At 34.9% G+C, this 23696-nt stretch overlaps 2 protein-coding genes and 1 pseudogene across 2 annotated transcripts; 1 reads left to right on the top strand and 2 right to left on the bottom strand.

The window, feature by feature from the left end:
* Positions 1-700: 700 nt before the first annotated feature.
* Positions 701-4313, bottom strand: LOC130933754 (uncharacterized). The gene is made up of 6 exons (XM_057863370.1): positions 4210-4313; positions 3780-3981; positions 3082-3176; positions 1410-3007; positions 949-1320; positions 701-852 (listed from the first exon to the last, which is right to left on the bottom strand). Exons 1-6 carry the CDS (start codon positions 4311-4313, stop codon positions 701-703), a joined length of 2523 nt encoding a protein of 840 aa, XP_057719353.1.
* A 613-nt stretch (positions 4314-4926) lies between these two features.
* LOC130932891 (uncharacterized) lies at positions 4927-6758 on the top strand. The gene is made up of 2 exons (XM_057862346.1): positions 4927-5712; positions 6372-6758. Exons 1-2 carry the CDS (start codon positions 5097-5099, stop codon positions 6575-6577), a joined length of 822 nt encoding a protein of 273 aa, XP_057718329.1. The 5' UTR covers positions 4927-5096; the 3' UTR covers positions 6578-6758.
* A 707-nt stretch (positions 6759-7465) lies between these two features.
* On the bottom strand, positions 7466-15133 carry LOC130932477 (uncharacterized; annotated as a pseudogene).
* Between the last annotated feature and the right edge of the window lie 8563 nt (positions 15134-23696).

The raw sequence follows: 23696 nt of genomic DNA, 5'->3' as shown, positions 1-23696 counted from the left end.
TTTATATATATATATATATATATATATATATATATATATATATATATATTTTGAATGAGTAATAGATAAATAGATGGTGGACATACTAATAACAATTTTAAATGCAGCAGTAATTCAATAGTAATCATCTTTATAAACCGTGCTAATGTGTAGCCAGGGACAAAGTTTAGTATATATGAAGGGGAGACAATAATTCCTATCAAATAAACAAATTTTATTTATAAAATCTTCTAATTTTATGATTTAGTCCTTTTTTAATTTTATTTTTAATTTTTTATTTAGTTCTATTTTTTATGTTAGTCCTTTTCTAAAAAGAATTCGAACTTCGCTCCTGCATGTAGTAATCAAGGTTGTAAGAACCGGACCGGTTAATAAACCGGTGAGATCACTGGTTCAATGGTTCACTGGTTCGACTAGAGTTCAACCGGGGTTCAACTGGTTTAATTAAATATTAAATAAAATTATTAAAAACTTAAAATAATCTTAAGTATATAAATTCAATGATCTCTAACTTAATAAAATTTGATATTTCACATAATAAATTATCCATTACTTAATATTAGAGGCTCACAAACAACTTGAAACATTAAAGTTTATAAGTAAACAAAAAATAAAACGTACATAATGACAAACCCATAATGTTCTACATTCAAAAGATACAATTACTAGCAAGTTTTCAACTAATCAAAGGTGCAACTCATCAAAAATCATAATTATCATTAAGTGTTCCAACATCTCCATCATAAACAGGTAATCCAAAGCCACCATCATCAGAAGTACCACCAAAAGAAGCTATATTTGAAGAATCAGCAACATTAGGGAAATCCACATCAAGTTTCACATCTCCTCCATCTAATAAAATAAAATAGAAAACCAAGAAAAAATTAAAGTTACAACTTTACATCAGATATTGAGAGGAAATGAAACAAGTTTTGCTATTTCAATCACCTGTAGGATATGAAGGCATAGCATTATCCGTATAAATTAAATTTTCAATGCCTTCGATGTCTCCATTAGTAAATTCAGGATCACCTTCATCCGGCATTACCCAAAAAACTACTGTGTCAATGCTTTGAATGTCAATTGGATCATAATTCTTTTTCTTGCGATGCATTCTAGATTGAAGGCGTAGATTATAAGTGACATAAACAATGTCACTTAGCCTTTGATGCTCTAATCGGTTCCTCCTCTTTGAATGGATTTGTTCAAAGAGGCTCCAGTTCCTCTCGCAGCCAGATGATGAAGATGTTTGATGAAGAAGACGAACTGCCATTTTTTGCAAGTTAGGAGCACTCCCACCATGTAGCCTCCACCATTCACCTACCAGAATATGTAATTCAACCATCAACTCTCATTCAATATTTAAAAAACATTCAAAGTAAATTGAACATAGAAATATAAATACTTACCAGGTTCAAGTCTCTTAATTGCTTTCAATGCACTTTCCCTTCCAAAACTTCCTTTTCGATCTCGATACAACTGTATCTCTTGCATTGCGGCAACCGAGTCATCGCAAAGAGTTTCAATATCAAATAAATCAAGCAAAGACCTCAATATATTTGCCTTCTCAACAAACCCCTCACTATAGAAGTAATCTGGATTCAAAAAGTATGATGCTGCATGGAGGTCACGCTTCAAATGCTTATCCCACCGCATTTTCAAGATACTTGTATAAGGTGTGTATGCAGATTTCCTATTTCTAAACATTGTCTTGATATTAAGTTTGGCTCTTTGCATGCCCGCATACACGATACCCAGAGAAGGTTTCTCATCAGCATCAACAAGCCTCAATAACTTAATTAGAGGACCAACAAGCATAACAGTAGTAAAACAATCCTCCCAAAACTTACTATCCAAGATAATTGAACTAACCATCTTCCCATTGACACTCTTGGATAATTTATGAGAAGTGAAATATTTGTCAATCAACAATGATTGCAAGTCTTCTTTATGATCATATATACTTTTCAAAGTAATGAATACAGTAGCAAAACGTGTTACTCCTGGTCGAACAATTTCTTTCCATTCTTTTCTTTTTCTAAGCCATGACAAGAAAATCATATGATTGTAAACAAAGACAGTCACTTTTGAAGCACGAGAGGCAAGGTCAGTTATATGAGGAAGACTTGATATGTCTTTCAAGATAAGATTGATGCAATGAGCAGCACAAGGAGACCAAAAAATATTTGGATACTTTTCATGAATGAGTTTTCCAGCAGATACATAATTCGCAGCATTATCAGTAACCACATGCACAATGTTACTAGACCCAACCCACTCAATAACCTCAGCAAACAATTTAAACAAGGTATCGGCAGTTTTTATCATATCAGAAGCATCAACAGACTTAACAAATGACATACCAGCAGGACAATAAACTAGAAAATTAATTAACGTACGCTGCCTTTGATCAGTCCAGCCATCTGCCATCAGTGTACAACCAGTCCTTTTCCACGAGCTCCTATAACCTTCCACAAGTAACTGACACTCCTTCTTAAGATCGGCCAGCAAATGAACTCTCATTTCGTCATACGACGGTCCCTTGAAACCAGGTCCAATTGCAGCAACGCCGTCCAAGGCAAGTTGAAAGTAAGGCGATTGAATTGCATTGAATGGAATCCGTGCATCAATGATCCATCTTGCAAGCCCCAACTTAACCTTGTGTTTAACTTGTTTACTGGCCAAGACACTTTTCAAAGCTGGTTGAGAGCCTGGTGTAGTCCTTTCCTTAAAATAACTTCCAATTGGAGTAGCAGCAATCGCTCTTCTCTTTCCTTTGTCTCCCATTGTTGCAGGAGCCGGAGGTTGTACAGGATTAGGCGCTTCACCCTCTTCTTCCGCTTGTGTTTCACTTTCCACATCATAACAATCAGCTGTATATTTTCTTTTTTCTGCTTTATTTTTTTTGTTTTCCTCCAAAAGCCTTTTGAATTGAAGTTCAACATCTTCAGTTACTTTGTTACAAACTTTAATTTGTCCAAGGATCTTTGCAAGATGATATTTCATTCTATATATCCCCCATCCATTGTAAGTATTCAAGCAGAAATACATGTATATTGAGCCTTGTTATTTTTGTCATACTTCACTGTAAAATACTGCCAAGCTGGATCAGATTTACCTCTGGATGAACCAGTTTGAGAATCTTGTGGCTGTGGGTTACTTTGTGATTGTTCCATCTATAACAATCAGAAAACCAAAGACCAGAAAACTTCAGCAACAATGCAAAACAGCAAAACATATTCAAAATCAATAACAACAATTCAAAAAATAATGAAACAGCAACCAGAAGTAGGTAACAGAAGCAGGTAACAGAAGCAGCAATACAAAACAGAAGCAGGTAACAGAAGCATCAATGCAAAACAGAAGCAGGTAACAGAAACAGCAATGTAAAACAGAAGCATCATAACAGAAGCAGCAATGCAAAACAGAAGCAGGTAACAAAGGCAGCAATACAAAACAGAAGCAGGTAACAGAAGCAGCAATGCAAAACAGAAGCAGCAAAAAATATTCATCATGATTCATGAAGCAGGTAACAGAAGCAGCAATGCAAAACATATTCAAAATAAAAAACATCAATCATGAAAATCAAGAAGGAGGCATATAATAGGCGAGCTCACAGAACTTCAGAAAATCAAAATCCAATTTCATAAAGGCAGCATAGAACAGGCGAGCTCACAGAACCTCAGAAAATCAAAATCCAAAATCAAGCATAGAACAGGCAAGCTCACAACCTCAGAAAATCAAAATCAAGAAGCATAGGAGATAGAACAGAGTCTTACCAAATTCAGAAGGAGGCGGGCTCGGCCGGTGGTCGTCGCGGCTGCTGTCGATGGTTGTGGGTGGCGACGAGGAGGCGGGCTCGGCCGGTGGTGGTCGCTGTTGCTGTCGATGGTTGTGGGTGGCGACGAGGAGGCGGGCTCGGCCGGTGGTGGTCGCGGGCTCGGGTATGGTGGCCTTGGTGGCCTTGATGGATGTGGGTGGCTATGGCCGAATCACAATTAGGTTAGGGGAAAGAGGAAGAAAGGGAAAGAAAGGGGGGAGTATCAGATTAGGGTTAGTCATTTGGCGAACGGCATTCTTCTTCTTTTTTTTTTTTTAAATGCCAAAACGACGTCGTTTGGCATCTGAATTTGCAAACCACTGAACCGCAAAAAAACCGAACAGTTCTTTCAGTTTGTTGGTTAACCGCCGGTTCGACCGGTTTTTGACCAATTTTTTATTAGGCGATTATTAGCATTATCCGGACCGGTTAGGCGACCGGTTCTCGGTTTTTTCGGTTGAACCGGTCGGTCCGGTTCGATTTTCAGAACCATGGTAGTAATTTATGAGTTCTTCATACTTCAATGTAATTTGTGATTGATTAGAAATTGATAAATTTACTTATGCTATAGTAGTTTACATAAAATTATTATACAACCCAAATGTATCAAATCCTTATTTATTGCATTTGTTTTTTTTTTAAATTTTATTTTATTTAAATATATGATTATCTTAAAAAATATATGGTCCAAAATCTTTTTATAATTCTAAAAAGTTTGATTATAAATATTTTAAATTATCCAAAACCAAATTATAAATTTTTATTAAATGAGTAATTTAAATTGGTCTTCAATAAATTTAAATTAGAGATAGATTAGTTTTTCTACCGTTTTCAATTAAAAAAATTTACTATGTATATAGAGTAAAAAAATTTTATTATAAATAATTTAAATAAAAAATTATTATAAAATAAGTTAATTTTTTACAATTTTGTTAGAACCAAAATATCGAATGTAAATTTTTTTTGAGAATTATTTTTAATTTTCTGTAATTTGATTAAAAAAGGCTAGAGACAAAACTTTAAGTAAAATAAAAAAATTAATAATACCAATTTAAATGTAAGATAAAATTGTTAATGATATGATGTTTTTCTTAAATAAATGAAGATTGCAGGACCTCCCACGAATATCTTGTCTTCTGAGTAAAACCTCTTTCGGCAAGTCGTCATATCCAAACCCAAGCTCTAACCTCTATTCTCTACTTCCAAGACACTAATTTGAGCATCAGGATCCGGTTTTAAGAGCAAACTCACCTGTAAAAATCAGTTCTTTCTTCCCATGAATTCTGTTTCCGTAGGTTCCTTCCACCCTATAACCCCACCACTCTGCAAATTCCACCAAAACCGTCAATTGAAGCATCAACGTGTTTATCTCTGTGGCAGTGCTTTCAAATTTTCATCAAATTCGCTAAAATCAAAACCCACTAAGCCTATTTCAACTTTGCTGCAAGCCACTGAGTCAGACACAGATGCCCCAGTTTCAATCCCTGAGGGTTCTGCATCCGTTGTTTACATTGAAGAAGTTGTTGAAAAGGACTGGTCTATACTTGATTCTGTTGAGTCAAATTCTAATGTAGAATTCAAGAGAAGCATTGAACGTATTGTATCTGCTGGGAATGTTGAAGAGGGTTCAAGGGTCTTAGTCTCAACTGGGTCTGAAGAGTTTGTAGATACATTGGTGGGTTTGTGTAAGTCTCTTTTTGTGGTGCACGATTCACTTCTGATATTGGCTCTTATTAAAGAGAAATATGATATGGTTAAGTGTTGGCAAGGAGAGATTGTGTATGTTCCAGAGAAATGGTCTCCTCTTGATGTTGTTTTTCTCTATTTTCTTCCTGCTTTGCCCTTCAAACTTGATGAGATTTTGGGGTCTTTGGCTAAGAAATGTTCACCTGGTAAGTTTTTCTCTTGTGGTTGAAGTTTGCTCTTTTCCTTGTTACTTTGCATTGCTCTGCAAATTGTGTATTTGAAAATGAACTTGATTTTTATGCACCATGTTTTACACACATTTCTTAAAAACCATTCAAAAGAATTAATTTATCTTGATGACAAAAAGTTAGATAGTGCCAAAATTGGTTAAAAGAAGGATGATAGTGTGGATATAGTTTGGTTATTAATGATATATTATGAGGTAGAAATTAAAATATTTTGCAATTTTAATTGTAACATCTACACTTCTTCACACATCTTGTCTTTCATCAAACTTTGAATAATGTTTTGCCCCATTAAATGAAATTGCTCTGGAGAGAATGCTATTTGCATTCCAGGATTTCTACACCTATTACCAAAGCCTGGCTCTTAATTTGCTTGAACTGAAGTTTGAATAAGAGGATGGATTAAAAATGTCAAATTTCTAATACTCCTTAGGTACTACTTTGGTATGGAAGCTAAAATTTTCTAGTGTATTAGAACAGTGCACCAAACATAGTAGCAAACTTGATAGATTTTCTTATTGCACATATATTTTAGCTCAATTGTTGTTCCCTCTTTTGAAACTTAGGTCAGAGCTCTGGATACTTCTTATTCTTTCTGTAATTTTGGATCTGACCTGTAGGTGGACGGGTGATTATCAGTCATCCGCAAGGGAGACTAGTGTTAGAACAGCAACGAAAGCAGTATCCGGAAGTTGTAGTTTCAGAGCTACCTGATAGGACAAGTTTACAAATTGTTGCAGATGCCCATTCTTTTGATTTGGCTGAATTTGTAGATGAACCTGGCTTTTATTTGGCTGTTCTAATTGCCCAGGAGCTTAAAAACTAGAGTAGAGATTCATAGCAGTAGACAATTTAGTTGGACTTTCTTTTTTATGGTTTTTGGCTTTATGATTGTTACCTTTGAATTTTTGGATGAAAAGTGAAACTATAGATCAATTCAATGTTGCTGGTACAAGAGGCTTCTCTTTCTTTTCTAAAATACATTGTCCATAATTTTGGAATTGTATACTAATATATTTATGCTTGTAAGTAACTTTGGTTTAGCACCTGCCCACTGCTGCATATTAAGTTCTTAGTTCTATATACTATTATGAAACTATAACTCCAAATCAGAGTATTTGCCCCCTGGCTTACTAAATTGAAGATTGAAACTAAGTAAATGAGGATCACAAAGAGGCAGAGCAAAATATGACCTACAACTACCAGCTCCCCATAGGAATAGGATTGCAAACTTTGCATTCTCTTCATGTACTTAACACAATCTTGTAAGGATCTTTATTCAGCTTTTGATCTTGTGGGATGATACCATGTGAACCAACATAATGTGTGGATCAGAGAAAAGAGATTGAAGAAGAGAAGAGAAAGGAGAGAAGTTTCGTAATCATCAAGCAACTAAATTGGTTAGACATTCTACTTTATATTGAAAGAGTGCACATGTGATGGATATGTAGCATTTGTTAGCTGTGCATTGATGTTAGTAACTTTTATATATTAAAATTCTAAAATAATATAGTAATATCAACACATTTTAAATAATTGAACATTTTTCAAAATTCATAGCAATAAATAAAAAAGTTGTTCAGTTTAGAATACATATTTCTAAAAAGAGAAATACTTTTAACTTGAATCAAACAAACACTTCCATTAAAAAATATATATCCACTCAAAAATCCCGATACAGCTTTCGCTATGAAGACTACTTGGCTAAAAAGAATTGCAAAGGAAAAAGCTTCATTTAAAATTGGAGGGTGATATGATCTCACACCAAGAAAACAAAAACCTTCAAAATACCAGCACTCTCAATCTTTCTCTACATCGACGGAAAAAAAAAGACAAATTTGGCAACAATTGACTAATCAAATCTATAGGGTAAAATTGAAAATTGCTGAAGGAAGCTTATTGTTTACCAAATTACAAGGTACTCAAACCTTCATTTACTATGACAGGACTGGACTCCACAACAGCCACCTTATACTTCTCACTTTTATCATGCTAGAAAATTGAAAACCTTAAGTTATTACTTGCCGCAAACAAGTTGTATTCCTCCATGGCGGTTGTCTCTTTCTTATTGCAAGTATCGACTTCTTCGACAGGATCTACTGAACCTTTCAAGCTAAAATCCCCCGCAGTACTTCCTTGTGCAGATGCAAGACTCGATTTACAACCTGTTGAGACATCTACAGGCCCACCAAAATGAAACAAGGAAAAGCCACCGTTGTTCTCTCGCATCTTGGCAGGGTTATCAGGCCTCACCTCTCCACTCAATGCTGCTTTTTTGGAATTAGCTCCAGCTGGAACAGTCCTTTCTGGAATAGACCCAGCAAGATGCTCTTGAATGGATGCTGGCTTGGATACTCGAGTCTGCTCCTCTGCATTCAAGACATTAGCTCTGGCAACCGGCTGATATACTGGCACAGCAGGGTTAAACATGGGAGTCGGCTGCTGCAAGGCACCATACTGCAAGCAGAAGTGCGGATCCTCATTCAAACCATATCCAAGAGGGCCAGCATATAAATAATGATTCGGGTGTGGGTAGGGCATCAAGCCATTTGTAGGAGCTGCCGGCCATGAAACTGGATTTTGATGGAAGTAACTCATTGTTGTAGGACCTTGGAACATTGGAAATTGCATATTCTGGTTTGACATGAGTGGAAGGATATTTTGAGGCTGAGAACACACATTAATGGTGGAAAAACCATTTTCAAAATTGTGGCCAGTTTCCACCGCAAGATTCCCCAATTTATCACTTCCTGTGCCATCCAAGGACCGACTATACAGTGAACATGACCTTGCCAAACCCTCACCATTTGCATCCTTCTCCCCAGCTTCATGACAGCCAGACAAGTCATTTTCGACACAAGTTGAACTATCTCTTACTTCAGATTGTAGACTAACATCTTCTGAATCTGATGTTGATGATGATTCAGTATTTTCACGATTTGAAGAGGTTGTATTATTATCACCCTCACTTAGGCACGAGGAGCAGTTGTCAGAACTGAAACTGCTACTCTGATTAGGATCAGAAGAACTATTCAAGGAAGAGCCTCCAGTCGTGCATATTCCAGGCTCTTCAGAAGCAACTTCTGTAGATCTACAAGAACCTTCAGCTTCCACTTGAAAACCATTGTTACACCCTTCATCTGCACTTAATCTCTTTGAATTACAATCCTCATAATAACGATCACCAGTGTGAACAGCTTCCCCAATTGACGGCTTGATTATATCAGACTGAAGTCCTTGATTCTCAGAAGACCTCAATATAACATCTGAGTCTGGAGTGCTACCACGATATTTCTTTTGAGATTCCATAGGCTCCCAAACTTTCTTTGATTGAAACAAATCCCTGCCGGCATAGTTCCCCGAGGTGACTTTGCTTTTGGGTCTCCCATTACTATCATGCATATATTCTACCTGAGAATGCTTACTACCACGAGAATACTGTTTCGATGTATCTCCTGCAGTTTCAGACTTACTTGCAGGTTTTGTCTCCCGGCTAACTCTCGTCAAAGAAGAATGTTGTTCAACCCTTGTCCTATATTCATGATTTAGGCTACAACTGCAAGAATGAAAATCACATCTCTCATTTACCCGGTTGCTGGAACAATGGAACTTCTCATTATACTTAGGACCAGCATTTCGACCATTATGCTTTGTTGGAACATTTAATCTTGATTGCCTATTCAATCCATTAACTACCCTAGAAGATGCCACAAAACTTTCTCCATAATGTCTTAGATCAGATCTGCCAACCACCACACCATTTTCTGAAACAACTGCATGACGCCGTCTGTCAGACCATTTCATTGGCATATCAAGTTGGAATTCTTTTCTAAATCTTGGCCTTTGACGAGAAGGTGTTGATTGTTCAACTGTAAACTGACCTCCCCCATCTTTTGTACTGGAAATTTCTTCTTCACAGTCATTATAAGAGTGATCTTGTGTTCTCAAAGTACTGCACTCATCAGTGAACTCTTCATGTAGGATATTAGGAGAATCATCCCTGGAAAGATTAGCTTCATCCGTTTCAATTACTGAACTCCTGCAGCTGATAGAATCATTTTGCTCCATATCATCAAGCAGAGACATTTCTTCTTTTGATTCAGGAGGACCAAGAGGATCATTTGATTCGGAACTCCTTTTTTCTTTATCCTTGTCTTTCCCTTTTAGTCTTTCCTTCCTCCTAAGTTTTTTCTCCCTTTCCTTTGTTCTTCTCCTCTCCTTGCGCTCCTCTTCTTCACGTTTTTCCTTTTCTTCTTCTTCAAGAAGTTTCATCTGCAGATAAAAACAAAATCATACAATTCAGGTATAGAAAATGGACATCCCATATGGAAGCAGAGCTACACCATTTTTAATCCCAAAACGTCTTCTTCATAACAATATAATAATTTATACCTGCTTTTCTAAGGTAATGATTTCTTTGCATGCTACATGCAGTCGTTCCTCCAGCAATTTCAGTGCAAGACATACAAATATGCTATGTGCATTTTGGCGTGCAGTTCCTTCTCTAAAGGCCTTTTCAACCTGAAAGGATAACACAGTCAGCAGTTGAACAAGACAAACAAACACAGCAAAACAATGTTAATGATAAACCTACCTGTTCTTTAAAAATAACAGTGGCAGCATCTAAAAGAAATTCTCGAGCAAGTTCAGGGCTTTTTGCATGCTTTTGGGGACGAGAGCACTCTCCATCAAGATCATTTCCATCCTTGTCCATTGAATCATCATCCTGAAGGCAACATTTTACCATAACATATGAGGCTTATTCTGACTAATGCCTCATAAATGATTATCAAAATCTCATGATATATGGGCAACTAGCAAAGAAGGTTATTTCCTTGGTGAAACTCATGTTACCTCTTCTTCCTCTGCCTCTTCAGCATGCTCAAAAAATCTTCTAATACTTTCCCCTTTTGTGATTGTAACGTAACCATCTCCTACAATTAGCCTGCAATGTACACACTGTTGACCCTTCAACGAATGAGCTTTAACAGAAAGTTCAGTGCAGCGCCCATCTAGTTTCCAAGCTCGGAGGGTTATGAAACATGCACTTAAACCACCAAGATCCAGTCCATTGACTTGAACACATGCATTCATTCCAACATTTTCAAACTCCAAAATGTCACATTTTCCTTCAGTCGTCCCCACAGCCCACTCAAAGTGATGATAGGAACCCAAAGTCTCAGCAAATGTTTGACGCCAATCAGCTTGAATTGAGTCATCAGATACCTGATAAAAAAGCACAATGGATGCATGTTATGTGAAGCAAACATCGCCTTGTGGTAAGGCACGCATATTTTTCAATGAAATCACCTTGTGCTGCTCTAGAATATTACAATGAAATCCCAATCATGATATTTTACAGTTTATAAATACAAATGTCACACCTCATACTGAAAGGCTGTGTCAGCAACACAAAACCAGCTAGTGCAACGGGGCTCCTTGCGCATACGCTTCAGTTCTTTTAGTTCCTTGAATTCTCGAATAACATTTCTTCTACAATCTCTGCAAAATCTCTTGCTGTCAAACCTGGTAAATAAATGAAAACTTGTTAGTAAAACTGAAAACATAAGATATCTTTGCCATAGATCTTGACAAATAACCTTACCTTGAAGCAAGGGTTCATGCCCAGTTTCAAACAATAAAAGATAAATAAATCGCGCAATAAATTAAGCCATACACATTGTTTTATGTATTTCAATGAGCATAGAACAAAATGTTGAAAATACATGACTAAAGGATCGGAATAATTTCATTCTCTTAGTCTAATAATTGCATTAAGAGTTATTGAAGCCCCTACAACATGTCAGCCCGCCAGACACAATGTGGGAAACTTTAAATAAACAGAATAAAGCTAAAGCTGCACTTGATATCTTTTCTAGCACATCATGTAACTCCAGAGACAAAAACACAGGTAGAAAGCATAAAATAATGGGTAATAGCATGCAAAGAGCAAAATAACTATTCATATTATGTCCTTCCCATTTATATAAGAAAGTTAAAAGGAAATGTAAATATTCTGATCCACCACTATCAAGGTGCCTAGATCAAAATCACTTTGAAGATGCACAAGCTGAGTTCATTACTCCATAGTTATATATCCAATAAAATGTCATTCGGATTCTTTTCTAGTTTCTGTGTCTTTCATAACTCAAGTTCCATTCGACAGTTCTCCTTACAAACAAGATCATTATGCTGTCCAGAAAAGGTCAGCGGGCATAAACCTCAATAAGAAACAATAATCACCGTTCAAGACAAGTGCGGTAAAGCTTCCATCTTCAGTTAATTTATCTTCTCAGGAAATTCATGAACATATCTCTACAACATCATTTCTTGTATAATTATCCGTACAACTCCTCAAAAGATCTCTAAGTACCAAACAGTATGCAACAAAGCCATACCTTATAATCTAATTAACCACACATAGGTCCACAACTCCACAGCCTTACGTCATGCCAGAACTCATAACTGAATGCTATCCTATTAGTTATTACAATCTGAATCATTCTGTTTCTCTAGGTTTTAAAGATACTCATGAATTCAACAATTCTTTAAATCCATGCCTATCTAGAGTCTTAATGTCAATTGTCAAGCCAGCCGCTCAAGTGTCCTACAATCTGACAGATAGCTAGTCAATTAAAAATGACTCACATATAAATGATATCATCTTTTTAATGGGGGGATACAGAAAAATGGGATCCCAATTATATACATGCTTAATTGTATATCAGTCTGAACTGTATAACTGCTTTTAGTATCAGATTTTATAGTTATTCATTCTATAACTAACAATCTGTCACTTATCTAAGGCATAACAGGTGTGACTGTGTGAGCATTATACAAATAGTCACCTGTACATAAGTCTTTCAATAAAATCCTCTTCCTTCATCCTTAGAAGAGAGAGACGAGTCTCCTCTCCCAATGCTGACCAGAAGTCCACCAGTGTATCACATGAAAGTCGTGCAGTGTGCAATGCACATGTTTCTCTTGTCCCATGTCCTCTGCCATAACTCACTATGCCTTGGCTTATCCATCCACGGCCTCCGCCGCCACAAGCATCAGGATATAGTAGTTCTCTTTCCCGCTCCCTTGCACGTGCCCCATCAAAGACCTGATATATAATCAAAAGTTTAGCTAGCTAATAAAGAAAAGAATTGCATCAGGACCCAAGTCCCCCAACTTAATGAAATTATGTCCTACGAAAAGAAAAGTTGTCGCTCTGTATCATGCAACATTCACCACCTCAATTATATGTTCGTTACTTCTATCTCCCACTTTATCTACATTTTTAATGTTATTCCTGGGGTGATGAATGTTGATATAGAGCAACACATTTTTCACACTACGGGGACATTAAAGAATTTCTTTTTTTTTTTTCACTTGGCATAAATGTGATGGGCTTACAATTTGAAGTCCTTTCAGAGCCTTTGAATACAAATAGCAGTTCATAAGTGTCAAGACCCATCGCGCGTTGTGGTCAAACCTCCCCATGGATGAACAGATGGGTCTTGAATTTCATCTTGGCAGCCATTGGTAATGTTCAATCCACCATTATTTTGTTTTTTCAAACCTCCAAGTCTGTTGCAAATAAAGTGAGCACCCACCCCTTCGTGCTGCAGAGATTTCCCATACATAACAATCTGTAAGAAACCTTCAAGAAGCAACCCATTGCATCTGGAGCAGTACATGTTTTTACGAGCCTGCTCAAAAAGAGATTGTTTATCTATCCTCAATAGTTCTTGTCGTGCTTGAGGTGACAATTCACTCCAGAACTGCAACACAGGAATGTAAAACACCCAGTGAGAGGAATTTTAAGCATGTCGTGGGTTGCAGTTTTATCAAGAGAACAAGGTCACATGTGCCACATGTCCTCAGCTCAGAACTCAATCTCTACGATGCAAAATCAATTCCAATGGATTCTCATTGCATTTCTGCCTCCAAACATACCCATAATTGAGAGTTGCTTGCAATCCTTGAACAGCTAAGAAGCACGTATGTGAAGGGGGGCACAAATACAAAGCAAAATGAACAACATAACCCCCCAACATAGCAAAGGTGCAACATATAATATCAAGAAGACCAAAAAAAAAATAAAACCTGAATTAACATGTTAAAGGTCCACATTAGCTTTACACGCACAATAAAGTGACATAATATTCCTCATTATTGTAGTATCCAATCCATAACGGTACAAATTGTGATAACACATGAGTTAAAGCCAGGCAAATCGACGTCAGCAGCAACCAATGGTGTTTGCTTGCAGGCTAACTGCCCAACATCAGCATGCATCCAACAAAGACTGGCATGTTAACCACATTCCCGCTAATATGGCATTCATTTTGTAATTCAGTGCCCCAGCAAGAAAATTACTCCCCCTCTATTTTAATATAATTGTCATTTGCAGATACGATACATTGAAAAAGTTATTTAAGGCTTTATTCAAATTTCCTATTATTTTGAAACAGAGGTAGTGACAGTTAATCTCAGCCTCATGCAACAGCACAGCATACAAAAATGGTAACTATATCTCAGTGGACAATTAAAATAAACATAAATATTAGAATCGACATGTAACATCATTCTTTTAATAGCCTTTACCAGGCACTGATGTGGAGATGGAATAGTGTACACTGAATCTCATCTACCAAGCACAAAAACACTGAATTAGGAATAGAAAACAAAATAACATAATTCTCATAACAATGATACATCCGAAAACCCTGTAAAGCAATCCAACAATCATTCCAACTGTAAGATCCAATACAGAATTCAATCAAACCATCAGTTGTAACACAAAAATCAATACAAAACAGTGATCTATCCACAATCCAAAAGCTAATAACAAAAAATACAAACAAATAAATAAACAAAGACAATTAAAACCGGAAACAATCCACTACCTTCTGTAGCTGATTGTAGCCTACGTCATCCCGATTCTTAGACCAGAATCCATTTGGCGACAAGTGCGTGGTTGTTGCGGTGGCAGAGGAGCCATTAGTGAATTGCTCGTTCCGTTGCGCTGCTAACCCGGGCATTTTCAAACCCTGCGAGATTCATTCACCAATGCTTCCACTCCTCCTTAATTCTAATCGATTCTGAGAAATTCATATGAATCGGATGAGAAAGTAAAAGAAGCATGAATGAATAAAATCGAAAGCAGATACACCTAGCAGATCGAATCGGCAGCGGCGATCGGTGGTTCCGGATTGGAAGTGGATTCGTAAGTGGAAGATGGCGAAGATGAAAGAGCGATCGAAGAAGGAGCGAGAATTGGTAGATGGATAGAGAGAGAAAGGGTTTTGGTGCGAAGAGAGAGAGAAAAGGAGATGAAGGAGGAAACGATGAGAAAATGAGATTTGGAGCTGTGTGCGACTGCGTGTGTGAATGTGTATTTAATTGTGGAGAAAAAAGGATGAAATGAGGCCACGAGGAGGATTATGTGATGGAAATGGCAATGCTTTTTAGTTTTTGCTCCTTCTTACGACCCGCTGTTAAATTCCACAAAACCAAGCCCATTGCTGTAACTTGACTAACTTCATCAACTTTTCACATTTTCCACTCAATCCATCTCTCCTTAAGGGTACAAATGACATTATAAATAATAATAATAATCTATCTATCTATTCTATCAATTAATCTATGCAAACATGTAATTTAAACAAATAAGTCTAAACAAGTTAATTTGACCTAATTTAACTCACGTGCCAATTTCTCTAACAAATTTTTCACTCAATGCGCTAATATATAACTTCCTTTTTCATGCGGATTTTTGTTTTTCTTTTCGAATTTTCTCAGCGTTATCTGTGTCTCTACGTTCCGTTCCATCTCTGCGTTTTTCCTCCTTCACTATGTTCTCTTCGTTCTCTGCATTCTCTTCGTTTAAGTTCAATGCTCTTCGTTCAAGTTTTTGAAATCAAGTTGTGAAATTAGGTTTGAACAGTTATTTCATTATGGAAGATAATGAATTATTCAAGCTTAAACTGTCAATTGAATCAGAGCGAACTGGATTATTGTTTTGAATCAAATGAAGCAGTTGAGGTGTGGTTCCATTCTAGTTTAATGTTCGTTAGTAGTTTATGATTCTGTTGGTGAATAATGATGTTTTTCTTTGTGAAAGTTGTTGTTCATGATTGATGGTTTGAATTGAATGTAACGTACCAGTTATGAATCTGATTATATTATTTTAATGAATCTGTCCCCCCCCATTTCGGTGTATTTCGATTATAAATTGGTGTATTTTGGAACTCTTCTTTTGTTATATTTGTAGGTTCAGACTTTCAATTGAATCAGGGCGAATTCTATTCTTGTTTTGAATCAAATTAAGTGGTGAGGTGCGGTTTGAATCTAGTTAATGTAATTTGTTAGTGGTTTATGATTCTGAAGTTGAATCGTTTTGTTTTTTTTGTGAAATTTGTTGTGCATGGTTGATGGTTTGTATTTGATTGTAACGTACCAGTTCTGAATTGGATTCTATTATTTTGATGAATCTATTTTCTCCTCGTTTTTGTGTATTTTAGTTACTTATATGGTTTATTTTGCATCAATTTCGGTTTATTTTCAGTTTCTGTGTGATGTTGATGAGCAGCTTGTTCCAAGAGTTGGGATGACTTTTAACACGTTTGAAGAAGTTGAAAAATTCTACAAAGATTGTTCTAAACTTGCAGGTTTTTCTACAAAAATTTGGAGCACAAAGAAGAAGAAAATTGAAATTAAGAACCAATTGATGACATGTATTAGAGAGAAAAAATGGAAATCGAACATATCTCCAACTGAGAAGACAAATCTCTCAGCTGGATTTAATTTTCCTACAAGAATTTATATACATATATTGGTGTTTGGATCATTTCAAAGGTTGTGTTGCATCATTCACATTCGTGCTGTCTAAACCAAGTAGAGATGCTTAAACAACACAGGAAATTAAGCATGTCTATACAACGTATAATAGAGAATAACGAGGAAGCCAGAATCAAACCAAGTAAAACTTATCAATCATTTGTCGCAGCAGCAGGGGGTCATCGTAAATTAAGTTTTATTGAAAAAGATGTGAGAAATTACATCACAAGAGAAGTGCAGAATGTTTCAGAACTAGAAGATGCAAAAGAATTTAGGAAATACTTATTAAGAATGAAAGAGAAGAATCAGAATTTCTTTTTCGAGCTTGAACTTGAGGTTGATCAATCAATTAAGATTATTTTTTAGGCCGACGCAAGAAGTAGGGCTGCTTGTGAGTATTTTGGAGATATTATTTCATTCGATACCACTTACAATACAAATAGGTAATATGATGTTTTGGTTTATGTGTATTTTGATATTACTTTCAGTGTACTTAGACAGATTTTCAGTGTATATATGATTTTGTTTCTGTATCGTTGTATTTAGGTATAATCTAGTTTTTGGTTCTTTTGTTGGGGTGAATCACCACGGTCAGTCAACAGTTTTGGAGTGTGCTTTGATGAAAAATGAAGATATTCAACCATTCAAATGGTTATTTCAATGTTGGCTTTGTTGCATGGGAGAAAATGCCTCGAAAGGCAATCTTACCGATCAATGTGCATCGATGCAAAGGACTATTGAGGCTTTTATGCCCACAAGAATTCACCAGTTGTGTATTTGACATATCATGAAGAATATTCCAAGTAAATTAAATGACTACAATCAACACGAAGAAATTGAACATGAGATGAGCCATGTTGTTTGGAACTCTTTTACAAAAGAATCATTTGATAAGAATTGGAATGATTTTCTGATGAAGTATGGTGTTGGGGACAACAAGTGGCTTTCAGGTAATTGTGTCTTTATTAGGAATAAGTGATGTTGTTACTTTTAGTGTGTGGATATTTATATATTTTTCTTCTGCATTAGAAGTGTCAAACTGTACGTCTTTCGATGAATTTTGGTTCTGATTGTTATTTTTCTAATTTTTTCATAACTTTTCGAAAATCGTCATTTATGGATTCTGGTTTATCTCGATCACTACTTCTAGGCCGGGACGAAAAGCACACAAAGGAGCGAGAGCATGCATGCTTTTTTTTAACAAGTTTATTACGCTCACCAGCTCCCTTATCCAATTCGTCAAATAGTACGATAATTGCCTAGGAAGTAGAGAGTAGAGAGAAAGAATTGGATGCTGCAGATTTTCATACCATCATACCTTGTGCAACAAAATCCTCAATAAAAGCTCAATTTCAGCATGTGTATACTCACGAGAAGTTCAGGAAAGTCCAAGCACAATTTAGATGAAAGGTGAATTGCATCACAAGATCAACGCAATCCGCTCTGGGTTATATGGTATATGAAGTTGTAGAACAGGTTTCTAACTCAACTTTCAACAAGTTTGTAGTTACATATGACACGATACCATCTCAAGTTAAATGTCAGTGCTTATTATCCGAGTCAAGAGGAATATTGTGCCGTCATTCTCCGAGCGCATTAAGTTTTGAGCGAGTAGATAAAGTGTTACCAAGATATATATTGAAATAGTGGAGTAAGAACATAAAGAGGAGGCACACACATATCAAGAATAGCCACGACAAGCCTCTTTTGGAGTCAAGAAGTAGGAGATTTGATGATTTGGTGTTTCAGTCACAAAATATTTGTGAATTTGCATCAAAATCTGAGGATTTGACTACGATTCTGCACTGCGTATATGACAATATTATGGTTGAGATGCAAGAATACAAAGCAAAAAGCAAAAGGAAATGTTCGTTATCTCACGAAGATGCTTCGTTGGAAGATATTAATGAGCTTCAAAGCCCTCCATGGGTGAGAACAAGAGGACGTTCAAAAAATAGATTGAGATCAAACACTCAAAAACAGATTGCAAATGCTGCAAAGAAAAAGGAAAAGAAGGTTCTAACTGAGGTGAAACTCATGTTCTTTAAATAGTGGGAATTGAGTTTGTGCATGTTAATAGTTTTGCTAATATATGATTTACTTTTTGCAGTTGATCATTTTTATGGTGGTTCAGTAGTGCAGTCAAATTTCAGCCATTATCATGGACATATTATGAATTATAATTTTAGATATTCAAGAGAATAAGATAGATTTTCGGTGTTTTTATGAATCTATTTCGTTGTTATTTGACACAATTTCGGTATAATCTACGTAATATTTTTTGTGTGAAAATGAGGTTTAGGGTTTATATTTTCTTGTTTTGTCCTTTTTACGATGTTTTAGGATTTGTTTCTTTTAAATATACAGTACACAAACAATTCAATACTTAAGTAGTATAGAAATTCAATATAGAGAATCCAGTATTTATCTAAATAATTTTCGGTGTTTTCAAAAAGTAATTCCACATAGTACAGAATTTATTCATCTTTTCCTGCATTTTTTTAACCTGGATTCATTTAGACTAACAGCATTTCAATATAGTGTAGACATGTTTATAGAAGTTTAATTTTGTAAAGAAAATTATGTACTATCAATACAAAGATACAATTTATAATATCAAATTATCTACTATCAATGTCTAATGATTTTAATGTACAATAAGGACTTAGTAGTGCAGCAGATGACTTGGATAGTCTGATTGCTTCACATTCTTCAATGGCTTTATCCCTGAGTTGATTTATTTTGTCAAGTAGAATGGTAGCATATTCCACACTAAAATGATCAACTTCATCTTACAACTTAAAGAAATTTCTTTGTTAAAGTCCGTTAATTTAGTAATAGAGTTATTTATTTTTAAAGATAGTTACCTGTTTCTAATTCTTCCACAAATATTTTCTCTTTTTTATCTTTTTTGAATCAATTAACTCCAGCCATTTCATAACATATATTGCGCAACCATAGCTAAAAATGAGAATAAATTAACATAATAAAATAGTAGAGTAAGAAAAAACACAATAAATTTATTAAATATAAAGATTTGATACCTTATCTACTGCCCACTGATGTTGATGTATGGTGCTTCGACATCCTCATCCTTGTCTATCAAAGGTTATCCTCCAATAAACACCCTCATTCTTGAAATGACGAAGCCCTAAATCCAAAATAAGGCAAGTATAATTTCAACCTTTAGAATTTGATGATTATTTGAATATTTCTCGGTGTATTTGCGGAGCAATTCGGTATATTATAGTATTTATTTTCCTTTTTTCATAGAACTACAAGTGCACCTTATTTCAAACAGACAGAAACAAGAGAATTTATATAGGAAACAGAAATTTGTATCAAATAAACAACTTACAACAAATTTATTAATTGTTGTTCTCTCTTTTTTAGGAGCTTTTTTGTTTATTGGGTCGATGACATAAAATTTCTTCTTTTCAATATCCGCTATCCATAACCACCAATGCTGCGCATAGCAAATTGGGACAAATATCTGAAGTTTGACCAGAGAGAACAATTGTTTCGCTTAATTGCCACATAATGTAAGAATTATTTAATAAACTTTATAAGTGAAAGCTTACAAATAGATGGGATACAAGCTTCTTCTTGTCCAAAAATGGGAGGTAGTCCTGATAGTCTTCAACCTGGAAGGGCTTCTTAGTTTTTGGATGAAAGAAGTTGCCTTCATGACTCGACAATGTGTAATTCTTCAAAATTTGTATAACATCGAAAGAAATAATTACAGCAAACAATATATTTTAAAAATACACCGAAATTTTAATGTATTACAACTTACAACAATATCAAGGGGTAGACAGTATACGAGTTTTTGAAATCTTTCAATTTTTCTGGTGTTCAGAATTTGGCACATTGCCAGACAACCTATGAAAATTAAAAACCCAAACTTAATACATATATGGCACAACAACTGATAAGAAAATCATTAACGTTATTCTAAGATTACCAGATTTTCGATATCTGATTCAGCTTTTAAGGATTCAAAGTGCATTCTTCTTATTTCCAATAGTTTTTCATGCTTCAGTATAAAAATTGTCTCCCACTCATTAGTGTTTTCATCTTCATAAGTCTTGATATTTGTCACCCAATAAAAGTGTTTCTCCTTAAGTTCATCTATTATTTGCTTCTGCCTCACAGGAATGTGGAATTTGTCGAAAAAGCTCATTGTAGGCTGCACCTTTTCCAGAGAGGGACCTTTCTCTCTACCAAAATTTAATGCTGCTGCAAACCCAGTATCTATGACAGCTTCCACCAACTCTTTCAAATCTTCTACTAATATTGGACTGTCCTGAGATTTTTCTTAACAGTTTGTGGTTCATCCTTTTGAGAAAGGGTAGCCTCCTCACTTGATTGAGTGAATCCAAGGCTAAATGATGGTGCAAGAAAGTCATTCTTCAATACAACGTTGGCAACCATCATTATTGCATCAGTCACTATTTGAAGGAGTGGATGACTGCATGGTGACACATAAAATATCTTAAGTATAAAATATTTAAAAAGAAAATTTAAGAAGTAAAACTTATACTTTAGTAGGAGATACTTCTTCATGAGATTCTTGTGGTGGTTGTTGAGGTTCTTCTTCAGTACATTCCTTTATTAGAGACTTTGCAGCAACTTGTTGAGGTTGTGTGGGACTTCAGAATTACAGCAAAGAAATCTAATTAATACAATCAAACCAAGTACACCTCAATTTACATGAAATATACAGAAATACAAACTAAATACACAGAAATTTAAAAAGATATGTAACTCAATAAAACAAGCACAAAATGACAGCAGAAACACTACAACAGATTTCTATAGGCTAATTACAACAAATGCATCAACTAAGTTTGTCAAAATAGACAAAATCAATATTCTTTTGCTTAGTTACAACAAAAAGAGGACAACAACATCAAGTGCACCTTAAATAACAAGAAATATACCGAAAAACAAACCAAATAACCGAAACTATTAGAAAAAGAATTTAAGTAATACTTACACATTAATAGTTTCTTCTTCTATATCCTCCTCTCCGAGTGACGTTGCAGCAGTTTGTTGAATTTGATGAGGGCTTGAAGCAGGAGCAAATATTTGAAGTGGGATTCTAAGGAAATGAAAAATGAAAAAATTAATATGCCGTAAACATTCAAGTACAAATAGTTAACTCAATGAAATAGAACATTGAAAGTGAGTTGGAAAACTCACATGTCCAGTTGTTCTTATTGAGAATGAGTTTGTTTTGGAAAAATAATGATTTGTTCTTTAGGATTATCATTTATTATTCCTTCATGAACAGGAGCTGGTTCATTCAATGATTCCTTTTGTTCCGTGAACTTAAAATACAACGAAATCACATCACAACTACCCCACAAGCATTCAATAAAAACACAACTTCTGTTGCATGAGAATTTACATAATTACAGAATTTTCTTTTTTCTTCTTGCCTTTTTTTCTTGCATAAAATCTTAAAGGACTTTTTTTTCTAAAAAAAATATATGAAATCAGAAGCAAAATATGGTAGTACAAGAATAAAAGAAATAGCAAGAGAAAAAAAATTACATTTCATCAATTGGTTGATTTACACTACTCTAATTGCTTGCTTATCTGTGTTAGAAACACATCATAATTTTTACTTGCAAAATTTACATGTGGCATTCTAAGAAAAAAATAAACATTATTCAGAAATATTAGAGTAATTACATCAGGTTTAAGCACTAAAAGAAACACCGTTAAAATCAACGGCTAGGCCGTCGATAATATTAAAAATTGACGGCAAAATCAACGGTGGATGAAGTCGCTATTAAACTTGTCGATTTTTTAAAATTCTAATAAAATTGACGGCTTACCAGGCCGTCAATAATAATTCATTAAAATCGACAATCTTTCAGTCTATAATATGAGTTTGAGAATTTTCCCTGCTCAATAAAATCGACAGTTTTGCCGTCGATATTATTATACAAAATTGACACCTCGTTTCCGTCAATATTTGATTCGATAAAATCGATAAAAGAGCTGTCGATATTATTATACAGAATTGACACTGTTTCCGTCGATATTTGATTTAATAAAATCGACAAAAGAGCCGTCGATTTAATTATTAAAAACCGATAAGTTTGTCGTCTATATTTTGTTTTCGTTTGTCTATTTTAAATTTAAAAAGTGACAACTTTACCGTCGATTTTAATAGCCACATTTTTTAATTATTTTTTCTATTTGAAAAATAGTATACAATTAATTCAAATAAAATATTAAATATCAAAATAAAATTTATACAAAATATTAGATAACAAGACAAATAAACTTTTAAATATAATTTATACTAAATATTAGATAATGAGTTTACAAACTTATCAAAATAATAAATAATCCTCTAACATAAAAACTCAAGACAACATAAATAACTAAACTCAGACTTATATTCGTTTAAATTACAATCCACAAATAATACAAAATATTCAAAGCAATACTTGCTAATTCCCTTGGAACTTCCATTCCTATAAGGAACAAAATAAACATTTGTCATGTCTGATCTTAATAATAGAAATTCATGATACGATGATTGTTACATCATCACTAGTTCTTACTTGTTTTTTGGATTTCTTGAGCCATGAGAAGAAGAAAATCAGCATTGATGGACTTGGCTTCCTCGGCTAAACCTCTACCTACTGTTGAACCAAATGCCATTCTTGCCTCTATCAAAATATTAAATATTGTAGTTCAGCCGTAGTTAAATGCACTAAAGATGAAAAATGATTAGGATCCTAACTTATCTTCCTAATTTTTAAAGAATGTAAGAGTATCCAGCAGGCTAAGAGTGACCAACCTCTTCAAGAAAATGAACACCATTTGCCTTTTTTATAGCTTCAGCCATGTAAAACAGAAACATATTATTAAAAAGGCTTCATAATTGGATTGTCTTAATAAATGCTTTGATTTCACTTCCTCAAACACTTGAGTTCAGTGTAAATCATGGCTTACATATCTCCTCCTCGCAATAACTTAAGATAATAGATACAAAACAACCCTACAAGGAAGAATATGGATTACACAACATTGGTAAATTGATCAGAAAGTAAAGAGCAAGTTTCGAACACTACACTCTAGACTTATTATTC

This window comes from Arachis stenosperma, chromosome 6, assembly GCF_014773155.1.
Source record: "Arachis stenosperma cultivar V10309 chromosome 6, arast.V10309.gnm1.PFL2, whole genome shotgun sequence".
Classification (NCBI taxonomy): domain Eukaryota; kingdom Viridiplantae; phylum Streptophyta; class Magnoliopsida; order Fabales; family Fabaceae; genus Arachis; species Arachis stenosperma.
Note: the sequence above shows the minus strand (reverse complement) of the source record. Positions and strands in the feature narration are given on the sequence as shown.

Excerpts from the sequence above, each read along its gene's own strand:
- LOC130933754 (XM_057863370.1), bottom strand. The coding sequence starts at position 4,313 with ATGGTTCTGAAAATCGAACCGGACCGACCGGTTCAACCGAAAAAACCG. Across the intron at positions 3,982-4,209 it reads AATCGCCTAATAAAAAATTG|CCACCCACATCCATCAAGGC; the intron begins GTCAAAAACCGG and ends ATTCGGCCATAG. Across the intron at positions 3,177-3,779 it reads CCCGCCTCCTTCTGAATTTG|ATGGAACAATCACAAAGTAA; the intron begins GTAAGACTCTGT and ends TGATTGTTATAG.
- LOC130932891 (XM_057862346.1), top strand. The coding sequence starts at position 5,097 with ATGAATTCTGTTTCCGTAGGTTCCTTCCACCCTATAACCCCACCACTC. Across the intron at positions 5,713-6,371 it reads GGCTAAGAAATGTTCACCTG|GTGGACGGGTGATTATCAGT; the intron begins GTAAGTTTTTCT and ends TCTGACCTGTAG.